Below are 15,984 nucleotides of genomic sequence, written 5' to 3'. Positions count from 1 at the left end.
CATGCCTATTATGCTTTAGAGTATTTGAGAAGATACTATGATTTTTAAGACTACTTAAAAACACACAAAATCTTAGATCCACATCCTACCCAGGGATAACAAATTCTGATTAGACTTCCATTTAATGCTTCAAAGGCACTCATTCTTACTGTATTCTTACAGATGTCACTTAAAATGCCATAGTATTAAGTGTTAAAATGTATAAAATGTTCAAGGTATAGATCGCTAAGTATACACTAAGTTACTTTAGCATAGTCTTGATTCTGAAGAATCAGCACAGCACAGTAATCTGGGTCGCCTGTGTTGGCAGACACACAGCCTGGTATAGACACAGTTGCCCTCAGCTTTCTTACTTGATGTCCTTTAAGATCACGTACTCTAGACTGTGCTGTAGAAAAATGAAGCATAGTTTCGAAAGTTCCTGTTACGGATGCATATTCTAAATAGTCTGGGCTTAATTTTGAAACTAGCAATATAGCATTTGAGAATTGTAAAATACCACTTTTTGAAGTTTACCGTAAACTTTTTTTTAGTTGAAGTTTTAAGGCTTTTAATTTAAGAATGATTTAGAACTTACCCATTATAATTTATATTGGAATCATGGTTTTTGTAATTTTGGGTTTTTGTTTTGTTTGCTTTTGTGGTTTCATTTTGTGTTGTTTTGTTTTATTGTGGCAAGGTTACTCTGTGTATCCCTGGCTGTGCTGGAACAGACTCTGTAAAGCACATTGGTCTCAGACTCGGAGATCTGCCTGCCTCTACCTCCTGAACCCTGGGATTAAAAGCGTGCACCACCACTCCCAGGTGACTTGGGCCATCTTAAATTGATTCCCAGATCATAAACATGAACAAGTGATACTGTAGGAGTTTGATTGAAAATATAAATTGTGTTATATTGATGCAATGATATCTGATCTTAACAATGACTTTAAAGTTAATTGAAATTCAATTCTTAAGCTTTCCACTAAAGATTTAATACCAGATTGCTGTACTACAGTGTGCGGGCGGATTTTAATATTGAATGTGTTGGTCTTTTAATTTGTCTCAGTTCAGCTGACGCTTCCTTAGGTGGTCGGCTGGAGCATCATTTTAGATGATTTGATAGAGTAGAGCTTTCCGCCCCGAGGCCTCCAGGAGATTCCTCTTCTCCGCTCTGGTTTGGATTTGGCTCTGGGTTTGTTGTATTTACCATTTAGGTTGTTTTCTCCACACATGTCACTGAACCACCAGCCACCTAAAGAAAAAAGACATGCGGTTTAATTGGACAAAGGCCTCGTCACTGTTAGATTTTTCCACGGTTATATTTTTCATGTAGCCGTTACTGTATTGTAGCATCCCAGTATTTCTTATTCTGTGTGACTCATGTGCACCATCAACATAGTGAGGAACATTCTAGGTAAAACAGCTGAACCAGAATTTACACTTAAAGCTACAATCAACAGATTTTTTTCTTTGGAGAGAATGCTTGCTTGAGATTAGTATTTTAAAGAACACATTATAGGTAATAGCTAAAACCGTAGGGGATACTTTGAAGGAAAAAGTGTTGTCATTAATGAGATACCTGAATAACTTTCTGGACAGTAGAGCTGTCCCTTTGCTCTGTGATCCCATGTAGAAAACATCAGGTCTCTGTGTTCTGGTAGGGCCTCAGGGATATTGGCAGCAATCTCAGCCACATGTAGCGTGTAGTTGGTTTCATGATTGCCCAGATGAAAGGAATATTCAGCATAGTGCTTGCTGTCCTTCCAGTCTTGTAGCTCCAGTCGTAAGATGTAGTTAGACTGTTTGACTATAGCGTAGATCTTCTCTAGGCCCAACCAGAATTCTCCTAAAGAGAAAAGTTAGGGGGAAAAAGCCCTGTGTGTTGTTAACTACAGATCAGGTCCTGACTGACTTGTTTGTCTGTGTGTGGGGGTGTGTACCAGGGTCTCACTATTTAGCCCAGGCTGGTCTCAAAGTTGCTATCTTCCTACCAAAGTGCTGTAATTACAAATATGTCCAATCATTTTCAGTGGCCAGTTTTTATCATCATTTTCAGTTTGTTGGTGTAAATGAATTTAGTTCTGATTCCTGGGTTACTTTGAAATCTTGTAAAGCATTTGTATTATTGGTGTTATGGTGTACACTTGCAGTGCTAATCCCCGGGAGGCCGAGACTGAAAGAATTGTTTAAAGTCTTCCACCACACAGAGCTGTTCAGGTCCATCCTGGACATGGGACCCTATCTCAAAAACCCGAAACAAATCCTTTCTAAAACTTACAGTAGTTTAGAGTTTTGTGAAACTCATGTCTGTGTATATGCACTGTCCCTCCCTTCCTGTCTCCCTCTGTTTTTGATCTGTCTGTCTGCTTTTCTTTGAGTTCTGATGACTGAATCTGACCTTATGCATGTGCTGAGGAAGACTTTCCCACTGGACTATATCCCAGCATTATTAAAGTGTGACTTTTTTCTCCCTTATAGTTAATTAAGCCTGTGTTTAAGTCTGTATTAAAATCTTGATAACTCCAACTTCGTTTCAAAAATATATTTTATAAAATGTTTTATATATGACACATTACATCTTTATAGATATTTTTAGGTTGGTCATTGATAGAGTAATATCTCTCTCGTATCTCCTTATGTATACAGACACCACTTTACCACCACTGTTCATTAATATACCCACATTCCATCAAGGGAATGCTTTTATATGTCCAGTTCTAGATAATAGTGATAGCATTTTTCTCAAATGTGAAATTCTTTTCATAGAAAAAGGATCTAATAAATTAAAAAATGAGATCTGAATGTTCTATTAGTAGTATTTTTCTCTATAATTAAAACTATTTGGGATTAAAAACAGTAGTAATGTAAGTAGGTCATTATACAGCCTATAATGAAGTGTTTAATGACAGGGATAAGTATTATTGAGTTAGGAAACTTCACTTAGGGATTATAAATGGAATTAGTTTCTAATTAGAAATAAGTCAGCATTCTGAATTGTCAGTCCCTTCCTTTAGTGTTAAACTCAATCCCAGAAGAATTAGAACTGCAAAATACCACTGGATAGGCCAATCTCTTTAGGAATTTAAGTAGTACCATGAATAGAGAATTTTAAAAATAATATAGTAGTACTGAATCTTAAACATTTTTTTGTGTAATAGCAGATGACTTCTCCTTTATAAGTGAATAGCACACATTCACAAATATCTATAATGTGCTTATTTTGATTTTAAGTATCTGTTTATTTTTTATTTTTTTACTTATTTTTATAGTTTTGTTTTACAATCAAATAGAATTCATATTCTAGAACATGCAGAGACCCACAGTTATATAGTATATGTTTATAATATGGAATAATTACAGGTAGGGTTGCAGGAGTTAGACACCGTATCTCTGACGGTGACCCTGTCCCTTCTAACTCTCGCTCTGTGTTCCTATCACTTTCTTTGTGCTGCTGGGGATCAGTCCCAGTGTCCTGCTGGCCGCGTGTTCCACCACAACTGTGCCTCCAGCCCATTTCACCTGTGTTACGTTGTGCTTAGGATATCACTGAAAGAGCTCTATACTGCTATCTTTGCAGCTCATTTGTAGCATGGCCCCTCACTAGAGCCAATGGCGTATACTATGTTCCTTAATAAGACTTATGATAACCATGAACTATAGAATTAAGTTTCAACAAGCATACTGCAGGCATGCAGTAGTGATAAGTACAATGAGATCATTGCAGTTGCTATCATGGATAATATTTACCAATCAGTTTTATGAAGACTGGGGTCTGCTTTTGCTTATTGTTACATTTCCACAGCCCATTTTATAATTGCTGCTTAATTTATAATTCTTAATGTCGAGAAGGAGTATCAATGTGTGGCCCAGACTGGTCTTGAACTTTCAATTCACCTGCTGCTCCTCCTCCCCCCTTGCCCAAAAGCGCTATGGTCTCAGGCCTGTGTCAACACACCCAACTAATACTATTAAATCAACAGATAAGTGAATGATGCAAGGAAATCACTTTACCATCAAGCCTCCCAAAACCCTTTTCGTAGTTTTCCCACGTTTGGTTGAAGTTTTGAGAGCCATCTTTCCGGTGTTGAATTAATGTCCGTGGAGTGCCTGGAGAGTGTGAATGGATGTAGTTATTTTTAGTAGATTAAAGTGGACAGGAAAAATAATCATGTTTTGAGTTTGGTTTTGACTTTGGCTTTGTGAGTTGATTTATTAATTTGGTATTATATAGTTAGGGCAATACTTATTATGATCCCAGATTTGCTGAATAATCACGTTCTGTAGGTATAACAGTAGTTTTAGTAATAAGTACTGAGTATCTTGAGTTCACTACAACCCATTCTCACTTAGGTGGGCTTACCTGATTGGGTGTCACAGTAGACATTAAACACTTGAGAGCTGCTTGGTCTAATAGTATACACGCCACTTGTATGTTCACCTCTGTTATAAATGGCAGAGCAGTCAGCAGGCAGATCTAGGATTAATAGACATTAGTACGTAATATTTAGGAACAGAAGTATCTTTGGAGTTTGCAGTTTTACTACTACTTCATGTAATTGATAAGAATGTTCTGTAATATTTATGCTAAAGCATGCTTATTGGATGAGAAACTATCCAAATAACATTAAAATAACATTTCCAATTTATTTTTAAAGAAAATGGAGAATTTTCAAAAGCATTATCTTGTTAGACATAAAGTACTAAGGAGCAGAAGCTGAGACCAGGATTTGGTCATAACTTGAAGCAGCAGATGTGTGGAGGCTGACTGTACAGGAAGAGCTAATAGGTAGCTCTCCAATGTGAGTTACAGAAACAAAAAGAACTATTGGCAATTTGTCATTTTTGCAGCAATTTGACTGGAAATAGTGATTTTGGTTCCCTGGAACATTTATTTAACTTGTGAAAGATTTTAGGCAGATAGGAAAGTAGAAGTTTTGAGGAGAATTCCATGAGTTTTTGGGTTTTAGAAGTGCATGCTTTCTTTATACACATGAACATACCTTGTTTCTTGCTTTAGAAAGTAAATTCTAATAGATATGGGGTTTTTTTTGTTTGTTTTATTTGTTTTTATTTTTTTGCAGTCTCACCCTAGCTCAGGCTAACCTGAAACTAACTGCAGTTAGGCTGTTCTCAAACTCACATTGGTTCTCCTACTTTACCCTCTCAAGTGCTGGGATTACAGGTGTGAGCCACCATGCCCTGACTAGGAGTAATCTTTAACCATGACCTTTGTGGCTCTCCAGGGGTTTTACCTGTAGATTTATTTTATATCTCTGAAATTAATAATTATTGCATGTTTTTATATCAGCTTCATATCTTAAGAATGTCATTTATAGTGTTAAAATGTAAAGAAAGACAGACAGACAACAAGGATCCAATTATATTGACATTTAGTGATAGCATTTGGTACATATAGCTTTTTACTCTTATCCTGTATTAGATCAGATCTTAACAATAGAGAATTTTGTAGAGAAAACTGGCTAAATTATCTTACCATCTTGTTCTATATTTTTTGCTTCCTTCAGATGAAGAGGGGGAGTAGTTCTTGGTGCTCTTGGTTTAGAATAAAGAGAATTTTCAGTGGGTTCTTGAATGCCAGTCTTTCTGAGCTGATAAGAGAATATAAATCTACTTTTAAAAATGCTGTTGTATATATAATTAGGGACTGCTGGGTAAGTATATCAGAAGTACATTTCAGGGCAGAGTACTCGCCGAGCATGTTCAGTGCCCCGACCCAAGCAAAGAGGAATGAAGAGCGCTTCCCAGCATGGACAGATATTCTATTCTTGAGACATTTAATCAAGAGCACTATTTAATGAATAACAAAATTAAAAGAATGAAACAAGCAAAACAAGAGAGACATTGATTAAAAGGAAAAGAGCCAGTAAGGCTATATGCTTTGCTTAAAATATTTGAATATATTCTATTTTCAGCAGTGTGGATTACAAACTTAGCTTACTTTATTAACTTGCATTTGCTAAATATGCTATTGCAATGTCAGTTCTAAAATATTGAGTTCCTACAATGTGTTTATACAGTATTCTGTATGAAGAATATACAGCATTCTGTAATTAAAGTGATAGAAAAAGAATCGCAGGTTCTCAGATCTTCCAGTTTAATTCAGAAATAGCTTTCTATTTATGCTAAATATAAATGACAGGGGGGGAAACAATATAATGACTTTGCGGAAGACTTTTTATTTTTTATTTATTGGCCTGGGACAGCTTCACTGACGTTTTTGTATTTGATAATATTATATAGGAAGTCCAGATACTAGGGGGAAACCCAGGATTCTAGACAGAGACCACCTAGACGGAGGCCCTGGGGAGCAGCGTGTTTGACGAAGTTGGGGAATAGCCGGGAAGCTGGTGAGATAATGCAGGTCAGGCCATTGCAGGTTCAAGAGTGACGATGAGCAAGATAGATAGGAAGCCGTGTAGAGGCTTTGAGCAGAGCAGATTCATGACCTGTTTTAAAATTTAATAAGATCACATTAATGGAATTAGTTATGGATCCCCTCTCCTCTCAGTTCCACAAGACAGACTATGCTGTTTTCTTGGTAGGATGCGTGAGGAAGCTGCATGGGGCAGGTTCATTGCTTAGTTGTACAGAAAGTTTTGCAAGCAGATGATTAGCTGGGGAGTGCTGTCTTAGCCTGTGTTTGCATCAAGTGTTGCAACAGTCTGACTTAGCATTAGACTACTTACCTGATTTTCTATTTCTTTTATCTGAATGTGCTGTTGACTTAGTTGTTTATATTGTTCTTCCACACTCTGGAGGAGTTCTCTTATGCTGTTATCTTGCTGTTCTACAAAACTCTGTGAACAGATTGCAGTTTGTTTAAAATGTCTTCTGTCTTTTTGTTCACAGTTTTATTTACTTATAACAGTCATGTAATTTTTAAACTAGTAGTGGGTGAGAAAAGCGAGCCCTAGCTTCCCTTGCTTTATGGTTTTTTCAGATAATATATACTTTGGTTACTGTATTAAAAAATTGCCAAATCTAAAACTTTCTGCATTTTATTTGAAGAGAAACAATGTTTCAAAGGAATTAGAATATGCCATTTACTATATTGATATATTTTTGTTCTTAGAACAGTTTTAAAAAAATTACCTCTAGTAATTATCAGTAGCACAATAGTTGAATGTTACAAAGTTATTTAATAGTATGAAATATAAATTTTAGCGCTTTTCAAATATAATGGTAGGGAGGCAACTAAACTAAAGTGCCAGTGGATAAATTTATTTCTTGAAAAAATTATTTCTTGGAAAAATATATTAATAATCTAGCAGAGTATTTAAAATAGTATGTCTTAAAATTTATTTTACAAAGTCCACATTGAAACCATCAGAATGCTGTGATTTCTACTTACTTTAAGTGACGTTACCTCTGGGTGCTCCCGAGCCCCAGGCGGGTTCTGAACCAAGCTGGTCAGCTGTTCCTCCAAAGCCCTGACTCTGTGTTGGAGCGCCATCTTCTCCTCCAGTAGACTTTCAAGCTTTGAGTTCAGTTCAAGTGACATATTCTTCACCTCTTCGTTTTTAACTTGTAGTTTAGATGTGGTTCTTCTTAGCTCCTTTTCCTCTTCTTTGATTTCATTGGTTTGAAGTGATAGGTCATAAAAACACTGATCAAATATGTTGAGCTTCTGAAATATGTCATTAATTTGTCCCTTTGTCTTATGGACAAAATCTTTAAGACCATGACCCAGCTGCAGGAGGCCATTGGCTAAAATTTTGACATCATCCAACATAGCAAATCTTGATTTTGGCTCTGACGGTACAGAATCAAATGGCGAAAGGTCTGGATCAACTCTGGACGAAATTACTAGAGGAACAACAAAAAGGAGCAGCTTAATTGTGTGCATTTTTGTTTCAATTATTCAATTTCAAGCAATTTGGAACGTCTTCCTCCGGTAAGGAGACCAGGGCCTCTTGACTTTATATACTCAGCTATTTGCTGCATACACACAAGGTTGGCAGGTGAATGGAGTTAACCATTAAGCTGAGCTAACTTGTACGAATGTAACCCTCCCCCATGTTGTTAGATCAATGGCAACTGAAATCAAGGAAATGAGCAACTAACAGGAGGTAATTTTAAAAATTGATATTTAGTTAAATTTGCTGTATTGACAATTATACTTTTAGTATTAAGGTATCTACCCACTTTTAAGAATTCATTTTAATTTTTTCTTACTATAAGAGATTTACAAATAAACCTTAATTTTTTGTTTGCCATTAAAACTGAGGAAAAATTAAGTATCCGCACTCCTGACTGTAGTTTGTGTACCTTGTAAACAACCGCCATTCACCAGGTCTTGAGTGAAGCCTCTGCACATTCTTGAGGCAGTGCTCTGCTTCTCATTGCTGTGGCCTGTTTTTGTAGTCTGTAAAGGCCAGCATATAACTATATATTTGTTATTTGTCACTAGAACTATTGCTTAATGTCCTTACTTCACGTATGTCTTAACCATTCTTGTATGTTATCACGAATTCCAACAGTGTCAATAACGTTAATTTCCCCCTTTCCATGTTTTTCATATCTATATGTCATAGACATACATATGTGTATGTATGTGTGTGTATGTAGATAGATGCACACACAAGTGAAGTAGCAATAAATATGTGATGATTTGAATATAAACTAGAATTAAATCCCAATGCTTCTAGCAACAGAGATTTGACCATCATTTTCTGAAGTTTATGAACTTTGTACTGTAAATTTTAAAAAATTTAACAAAGGTAAAGATTAATATTATATTTAACAGTAAATATTCCATTGTTCTCAATTGATGTTCGAACTAAAAATTATAAGAACTTAAGTTATGGGTGGTTATCCTTAGTATTACATATAAGTACACTGTACCTGTCTTCAGATACACCAGAAGAGGGCATCAGATCTCTTTACAGATGGTTGTGAGCCACCATGTGATTCCTGGGATTTGAACTCAGGACCTCTGGAAGAGCAGTCAGGTGCTCTTAACCACTGAGCCATCTCTCCAGCCCTATCCTTAGTATTACTACAAAAAATTTGGGGAAATTGACATAATAAAATTACTGGTAACTTCTAGAATCACAATGTTGTTTGGTTCTAAAAGATAGCTTTAGTGTTTTGACTTTATAAAATTATTCAGTTTCCCCATTCATCGGTTTCCTCATTTATTGGGATAACTGTACTATATAATTTGTAGATTTGTTTTGCTTTAGAACAGTCCTGTTATGTAGCCCAGGCTGACCTCATATTTGTGCTGATTCTCCTGCTCTAGTGTAGGATTATGGGCATTTACCACCATGCATCAGGATCAAGTCCATAGCTTAAAAAAATATTTTATGTTTGGGTGTTTTGCCTTCATGTGTGTGCATGTACCATGGTAGAGGTAACATGATGACATTGGATCCCCTGGAGTTACAGAGGGTTGTGAGCCACCATGTAGATGCTGGGAGTTAAACCCAGGTCCTTTGGAGAACAGCTCGTGCTCATACCTGCTGAACATCTTTCCAACTCTCATGTGTATAGCTAGCTTTTTTTGCAATGAAAAAAAAATCAATATAAAACATTTTAAATTAAGTTGCCAGGTAAAATTTCACAAATTACACCATTTCTAAAATTCAATTAATAAACTTCAATTCATTCCTGTCATAAAATGGAGGCTCTCTGTTGATTAAGTATTATGGGTTTGACTGTAATGGTTTCTTTAGAGAAGGAAAGTTTGCTTTCATACTGGCTGTGAGCCTTTGTACAATACCTTGTACATTTTAGAAACATTAACTACTATTCATGGGTTGTGTAAGAGTTTTTCATATAATAAATGTAAAACATATATCTAGAAGATGCAAGTCCTTTTAATATAGCGATTTCCTTAATAGAAAAGGAACTGTGAAGAGGGAACCCTTTCTTTTAAAGAAATTAATTTTATGTGCATGTGTGTTTTACTTGCATGTGTGCCTATGCAAATGGACATCCGATCCTTTAGGACTGAGGTGGAGACTGTTATGAGCTGTGAGCATGATTCTAGAGCTGTGAGCATGATTCTAGAGCTGTGGGCATGATTCTGGAGCAGGGCCACTTGCACTGGCACCTCAGCCTGCTGCTCTTCAGCTCCCCCACCCTTCGTCACAGCTGTCTGCTTCCTCTGTTCCCTCCATTGTCCAGTGGAGATAATACTTTACTTAGGGTTGTGAAAAGATTAATGTTAGTATTTTCAAATCACTGTAATTGATCTTGCTGTCTAATAGGCACTGCATGTTATATATCAGCTATCCTTTGTAGTTAGAAACAACATGCTTACACTCAGAATTTACTAGTGAAGGCTGATGTTAAGAGTATATAGACATTGAACTTTTCGGATATTTAGGTTTTAAAAGGTTTGCTCTCTTGAATTTTGGTTAGGAATTTTATCTTTTGATTAGCCTATATATGTGTGTGTACTTTCTCGTTGGAGGATGTGTATGTGGGTGGTAGTGGTGCTTGAACCTAGAACCATAGTGTACAAGGCAGACACTTACCCACTGAGCAGTTCTGCAGCCCACCCAAGTGTTCATTTCCTTAAGTATGCATTACAGAATTATATAAATACTTTTGGCTGGAATAATAAGCAAGCATGTACATATACATCCACTCAAATACAAAAGTGAACCAGTTTCATGGAAAAGTGTATTTGAGCTAGAGTGAACAGTTCCATTCTCTCCTTTCATGGACGAGTTAGTGATCCTTGGTCATGCAGGGCATATTTCGAAACTTTTCTTAACTAAGCTGTCAGCTTTTGCGGTTTAAAAATATTGACCTCGGAATTCCATCCACCTCGTTGAGGTTCATGATGAGCCAATCTCTCTACTCTGTTACACTATACATTTTTCGTAAATGATTATTACTTTATATCCTAGCTCCTTTGTTCAATACCTTGTACATTTTAGAAACATTAACTACTATTCATGGGTTGTGTAAGAGTTTTTCATATAATAAATGTAAAACATATATCTAGAAGATGCAAGTCCTTTTAATATAGCGATTTCCTTAATAGAAAAGGAACTGTGAAGAGGGAACCCTTTCTTTTAAAGAAATTAATTTTATGTGCGTGTGTGTTTTACTTGCGTGTGTGCCTATGCAAATGGACATCCGATCCTTTAGGACTGAGGTGGAGACTGTTATGCGCTGTCACGTGGGTGCTAGGAATCAAACCCAGGGTCCCAGGAAGAATAGCCAGTGCTGCTAACTGCTGAGCCATCTTTCCAGTCTCTCAAAAGGGGCCCTTTAAATAAAACCCTGACCAAATATAGCCAGAATCCCAAAGAAAATAAAGCACTGTTAAGCAAACTCGATACTTAACTTCCGAATCCCTGTTTCTAAGAGTCACTATTCAAAACTTCCTAGTTGTACCAAGTTCTAGGACCCTCAGGAGCTTTAACATGCTTACGGCCATACGAACCACAGAGGCTGCTTGCTTTCCCAAGAGTGTGCAATATTATGGTAATAGGACTTCCAAATTAAAAACGAGGTGTATTTTGGCTCTTTAAAGAATTGTTTTTTATTTTATATACATAGGTGTTTTGATTCCTTATCTGTGCCCCACATGTGTGCAGTGGCCAGAAGAAGGTATTGGATTTCATGGATCTTGATTACCTTGTAGATAAATGGAAGACTAATGCAATGTTTGTTAAAAATATTTGAAAATAGCCGAGAAAAACATGTATGAATAGAAATGTGAATTGAAGAAAAAAAAATAAAAGCTTACTACATTAGCTCTATCCTTTGTCTGATCAGAACAGCAACATGAGTTGAGTAGACGTTTAAAATAAGAGGTCAGCATCAGAGCTGGTTTAGCACAGTGCCTACCCAGTCAGTGCGATGCTCTGCGTCCCATTCCCAGCACTGCATTGTTTTAGTCTACTTACAGGCATTTCTGTCCTGTTCAGCTACATGTGCCCTGTGACCAGACAAGGCTTTTCAATATTGCCTGTTTTTTGATCATGTTATCATAAGTGGGTGTGGATGTGGGGAGTACACTTGTGGAGGTTACAGGACAGTTTTGTAGAGTCATTTCTCATCGTATGCCTCTGTGGGTTCCAGAATTGAATTCACTCTTAGGCTTGCAGAACACACTCCTTACCCTCTAAGACATCTCATTAGTCTGTGTGTGTGTGGGGGGTGAGTGTGTGTGTATGTGTGTGTGTGTGTGTGTGTGTGTGTGGGTGGTATGTATGTATGTGGTGTGTACGTATGTATGTGTGTGTGGGGTGTGGTGTGTGTGTACTCAGCATGTTACAGGTTAGAGAACAACTATCAGTAGTAATCAACACTCCTTCCACCTGTAGTCACCAGGCTTAGTGGCAATTGTGTTTACTGGCAGAACCTTGTTAGCAGTCCAAATCTTTCTTTGATTCCCCATTTTCTAACATTCTGTATAATATTTATGGGCGAGCAATATGGAGTCAGTTAGCTAGTTGTAATCATCTTTGATTTTTCCTTTTTTTCCCCCAAGCACGTCTTTTTATCTTATTATTTTTTTTATTTACATTTCAAATGTTATCCCCTTTCCTGGTTTTCTGACCGTAAACCCCCTATCTCATTCCCTCTCCCTCTGCTTCTGTGAGGGTGTTCACCCACCTCTTTCTGCCTCCCTGCTCTGACATTCCCTTACACTGAGGCATTCATTGGTACCCAACAAGGCCATCCTCTGCTACATATGCAGCTGGAGCCATGAGTCTGTTCATGTGTACTCTTTGTATGGTGGTTTAGTCCCTGGGAGCTCTGGTTGGTTGGTATTGTTGTTCTTATGGGGTTGCAAGCCTCTTCAGCTCCTTTAATCCTTTCTCTAACTCCTCCACTGGGGACCCTGTGCTCAGTTCAATGGTTGGCTGCGAGCATCTGCCTCTGTATTTGTCATGCTCTGGCAGAACCTCTCAGAAGACAGCCATATCAGGCTCCTGTCAGCTTGCACTTATTGGCATCAGCAATATTGTCTGGGATTGGTAGCTGTATATGGGCTGGATCCTCAGGTGGGGCAGTCTCTGGATGGCCTTTCCTTCAGTCTCTGCTCCAAACTTAGTCTCCGTATTTCCTTCTGTGAATATTTTTGTTCCCCCTTCTAAGAAGGACTGAAGCATCTGCACTTCGGTCTTCCTTCTTCTTGAGCTTCATGTGTGTTTTTTGTGTTTAGGTTACCTCACTCAGGATGATATTTTTTAGTTCCATCCATTTGCTTATGAATTTCATGAAATCATTGTTTTTAACAGCTGAGTAGTACTCCATTGTGTAGATATACCACATTTTCTGTATCCATTCCTCTGTTGAAGGGCATCTGGGTTCTTTCCATCTTCTGGCTGGAATAAGGCTGCTATGAACATAGTGGAGTATGTGTCTTTGTTATATGTTGGGGCATCTTTTGGGTATATGCCCAAGAGAGGTATAGCTGGGTCCTCAGGTAGTTCAATGTCCAATTTTCTGAGGAACCTCCAGACTGATTTCCAGAATGGTTGTACCAGTCTGCAATCCCACCAACAGTGGAGGAGTGTTCCTCTTTCTCCACATCCTTGCCAGCATCTGCTGTCACCCGAGTTTTTGACCTTAGCCATTCTGACTGGTGTGAGGTGGAATCTCAGGGTTGTTTTGATTTGCATTTCCCTGATGACTAAGGATGTTGAACATGATTTCTCCTTTTATGAATGAATAGATTAATAAAACTATGCCATATGGACCATGTTAGTTAGGTTAACTAGTTAAATATGGTAGCACTCTTTAAATTGCCTTGTGCCATTGCATTTTGAGTACTGTTCTCCATTTCACTAGTGTTTGGGGGATGAATGGTTTTTTTAAAAACACATTCTTATCCCTTATCATTGAAAATCGTATGGTTTTTCACTATTAAAATTAAAAGTAAAAAGATATATTTAAAAACCCTAAATCCATGCATGTTAGTATTTTAGGAATACAATTTTGCCTACCTTCTCTTTTTTGCTTCTCCCTTCCTTGTCCCACCCCCAGACCCACCTCCCCACCTCCACACACACAAGAATTTCCCATCAACATGATAACGCCACTCCACATTGCTGCTCTGGCGTCGACCCCCCACCCCACATCTTCTTCTATCAATAAATACTGCTGAAAGTTGTCAAGGGATCCCATAGTAATTAATCAATCGAACAGATTGACTATTCTTTACCAAGAGTGCTCATGACTATAGCTGTGTGACAGTTTGAGATGCTTAGATGCTTGCACATGTGCTTTAGTCTAAGATTGGAAGTCATTTATGGTCCGCATATACAATGTATAAAGGAGATTTATGCAATACTCGAAATAAGACATTGTAATTTTTTTTGAAAAGCTTTCATACACAAAACCATCAGACTTGTTGTATGATGCCAGGACTTGGAAGGTTTCATTTGAGAAAGGCACTAAGCACAGCCCTGCACACCTGTAACTAAGCACAGTCCTGCACACCTGTAACTAAGCACAGTCCTGCACACCTGTAACTAAGCACAGTCCTGTGCACCTGTAACTAAGCACAGTCCTGCGCACCTGTAACTAAGCACAGTCCTGCGCACCTGTAACTAAGCACAGTCCTGCGCACCTGTAACTAAGCACAGTCCTGCGCACCTGTAACTAAGCACAGTCCTGCACACCTGTAACTAAGCACAGTCCTGCGCACCTGTAACTAAGCACAGTCCTGCGCACCTGTAACTAAGCACAGTCCTGCGCACCTGTAACTAAGCACAGTCCTGCGCACCTGTAACTAAGCACAGTCCTGCGCACCTGTAACTAAGCACAGTCCTGCGCACCTGTAACTAAGCACAGTCCTGCGCACCTGTAACTAAGCACAGTCCTGCGCACCTGTAACTAAGCACAGTCCTGCGCACCTGTAACTAAGCACAGTCCTGCGCACCTGTAACTAAGCACAGTCCTGCGCACCTGTAACTAAGCACAGTCCTGCGCACCTGTAACTAAGCACAGTCCTGCGCACCTGTAACTAAGCACAGTCCTGCGCACCTGTAACTAAGCACAGTCCTGCGCACCTGTAACTAAGCACAGTCCTGCGCACCTGTAACTAAGCACAGTCCTGCGCACCTGTAACTAAGCACAGTCCTGCGCACCTGTAACTAAGCACAGTCCTGCGCACCTGTAACTAAGCACAGTCCTGCGCACCTGTAACTAAGCACAGTCCTGCGCACCTGTAACTAAGCACAGTCCTGCGCACCTGTAACTAAGCACAGCCCTGCGCACCTGTAACTAAGCACAGCCCTGCGCACCTGTAACTAAGCACAGTCCTGCGCACCTGTAACTAAGCACAGCCCTGCACACCTGTAACTAAGCACAGCCCTGCATACCTGTAACTAAGCACAGTCCTGCACACCTGTAACTAAGCACAGTCCTGCACATCTGTAACTAAGCACAGTCCTGCGCACCTTTCATTCTGAGAGACACAGAGGCAGAGGCGGGGCTGGCAGTTTCCTGTGTGTTTGAGGTTGGTTGGTCTACGTGGGGGTTCTAAACCACCCAGTGCTACATGGTAATATCCTGTCTCAAAAAATAAATCTTAAAAGTTAGAAGTTATGGGAGAGGGGGAAAGGGAATAACATTTGAAATGTAAATACTTAAAATAGCCAAGAAAAAGAAAATTAAAAAAAAGAGAAGGGACAGAGAAAAAAAAGTTAGAAGAGAAGTGCTCAGAGTAAATGTAATCTCTTTTAAAGGTTTTCAGGCTTAGGAATATTTTAAACTCTTGTTTTATTTGGATGCCTATCCCTAATTTGGGATTCATAACATCATGGTGAACAGTATATCTTTTTATAGTTACTTTGATTATTTTTGATTATAAAAATATTATAATGAATTACTTTCACTAGACTAATCTATTCTTATGTATAATTCTCTTCTTAGACTAGAAGTAAATTTCTTGAATCAAATCATATCGCCATACCACTCTGCCCTAGCAGTTGGTTTTCAGGGTTTTGTTGGTATTAAAATTTTGTTCATCAAAGGAATGCAGTGGTCTTCATATAAGCTCTC

At 38.3% G+C, this 15,984-nt stretch overlaps 2 protein-coding genes across 12 annotated transcripts in view; one reads left to right on the top strand and one right to left on the bottom strand.

Annotated features, from left to right (window-relative positions):
• Dock7 (dedicator of cytokinesis 7) overlaps nt 1-15,984 on the top strand; it is a 183,874-nt gene that overhangs the window by 71,982 nt on the left and 95,908 nt on the right.
• Nucleotides 868-7,945, bottom strand: Angptl3 (angiopoietin-like 3). 4 transcript variants are annotated; one of them, NM_001399252.1, is given in 7 exon segments: nt 868-1,234; nt 1,562-1,828; nt 3,994-4,089; nt 4,343-4,456; nt 5,477-5,591; nt 6,690-6,800; nt 7,355-7,904. In NM_001399252.1, coding segments are annotated over 7 exon segments (1,368 nt in total). In that variant the 5' UTR covers nt 7,850-7,904; the 3' UTR covers nt 868-1,064.

This window comes from Rattus norvegicus, chromosome 5 (genome assembly GCF_021556685.1).
Source record: "Rattus norvegicus strain SHRSP/BbbUtx chromosome 5, alternate assembly SHRSP_T2T, whole genome shotgun sequence".
NCBI classification, from domain to species: Eukaryota; Metazoa; Chordata; class Mammalia; order Rodentia; family Muridae; genus Rattus; species Rattus norvegicus.
This window is presented reverse-complemented; position numbering and strand designations above follow the sequence as displayed.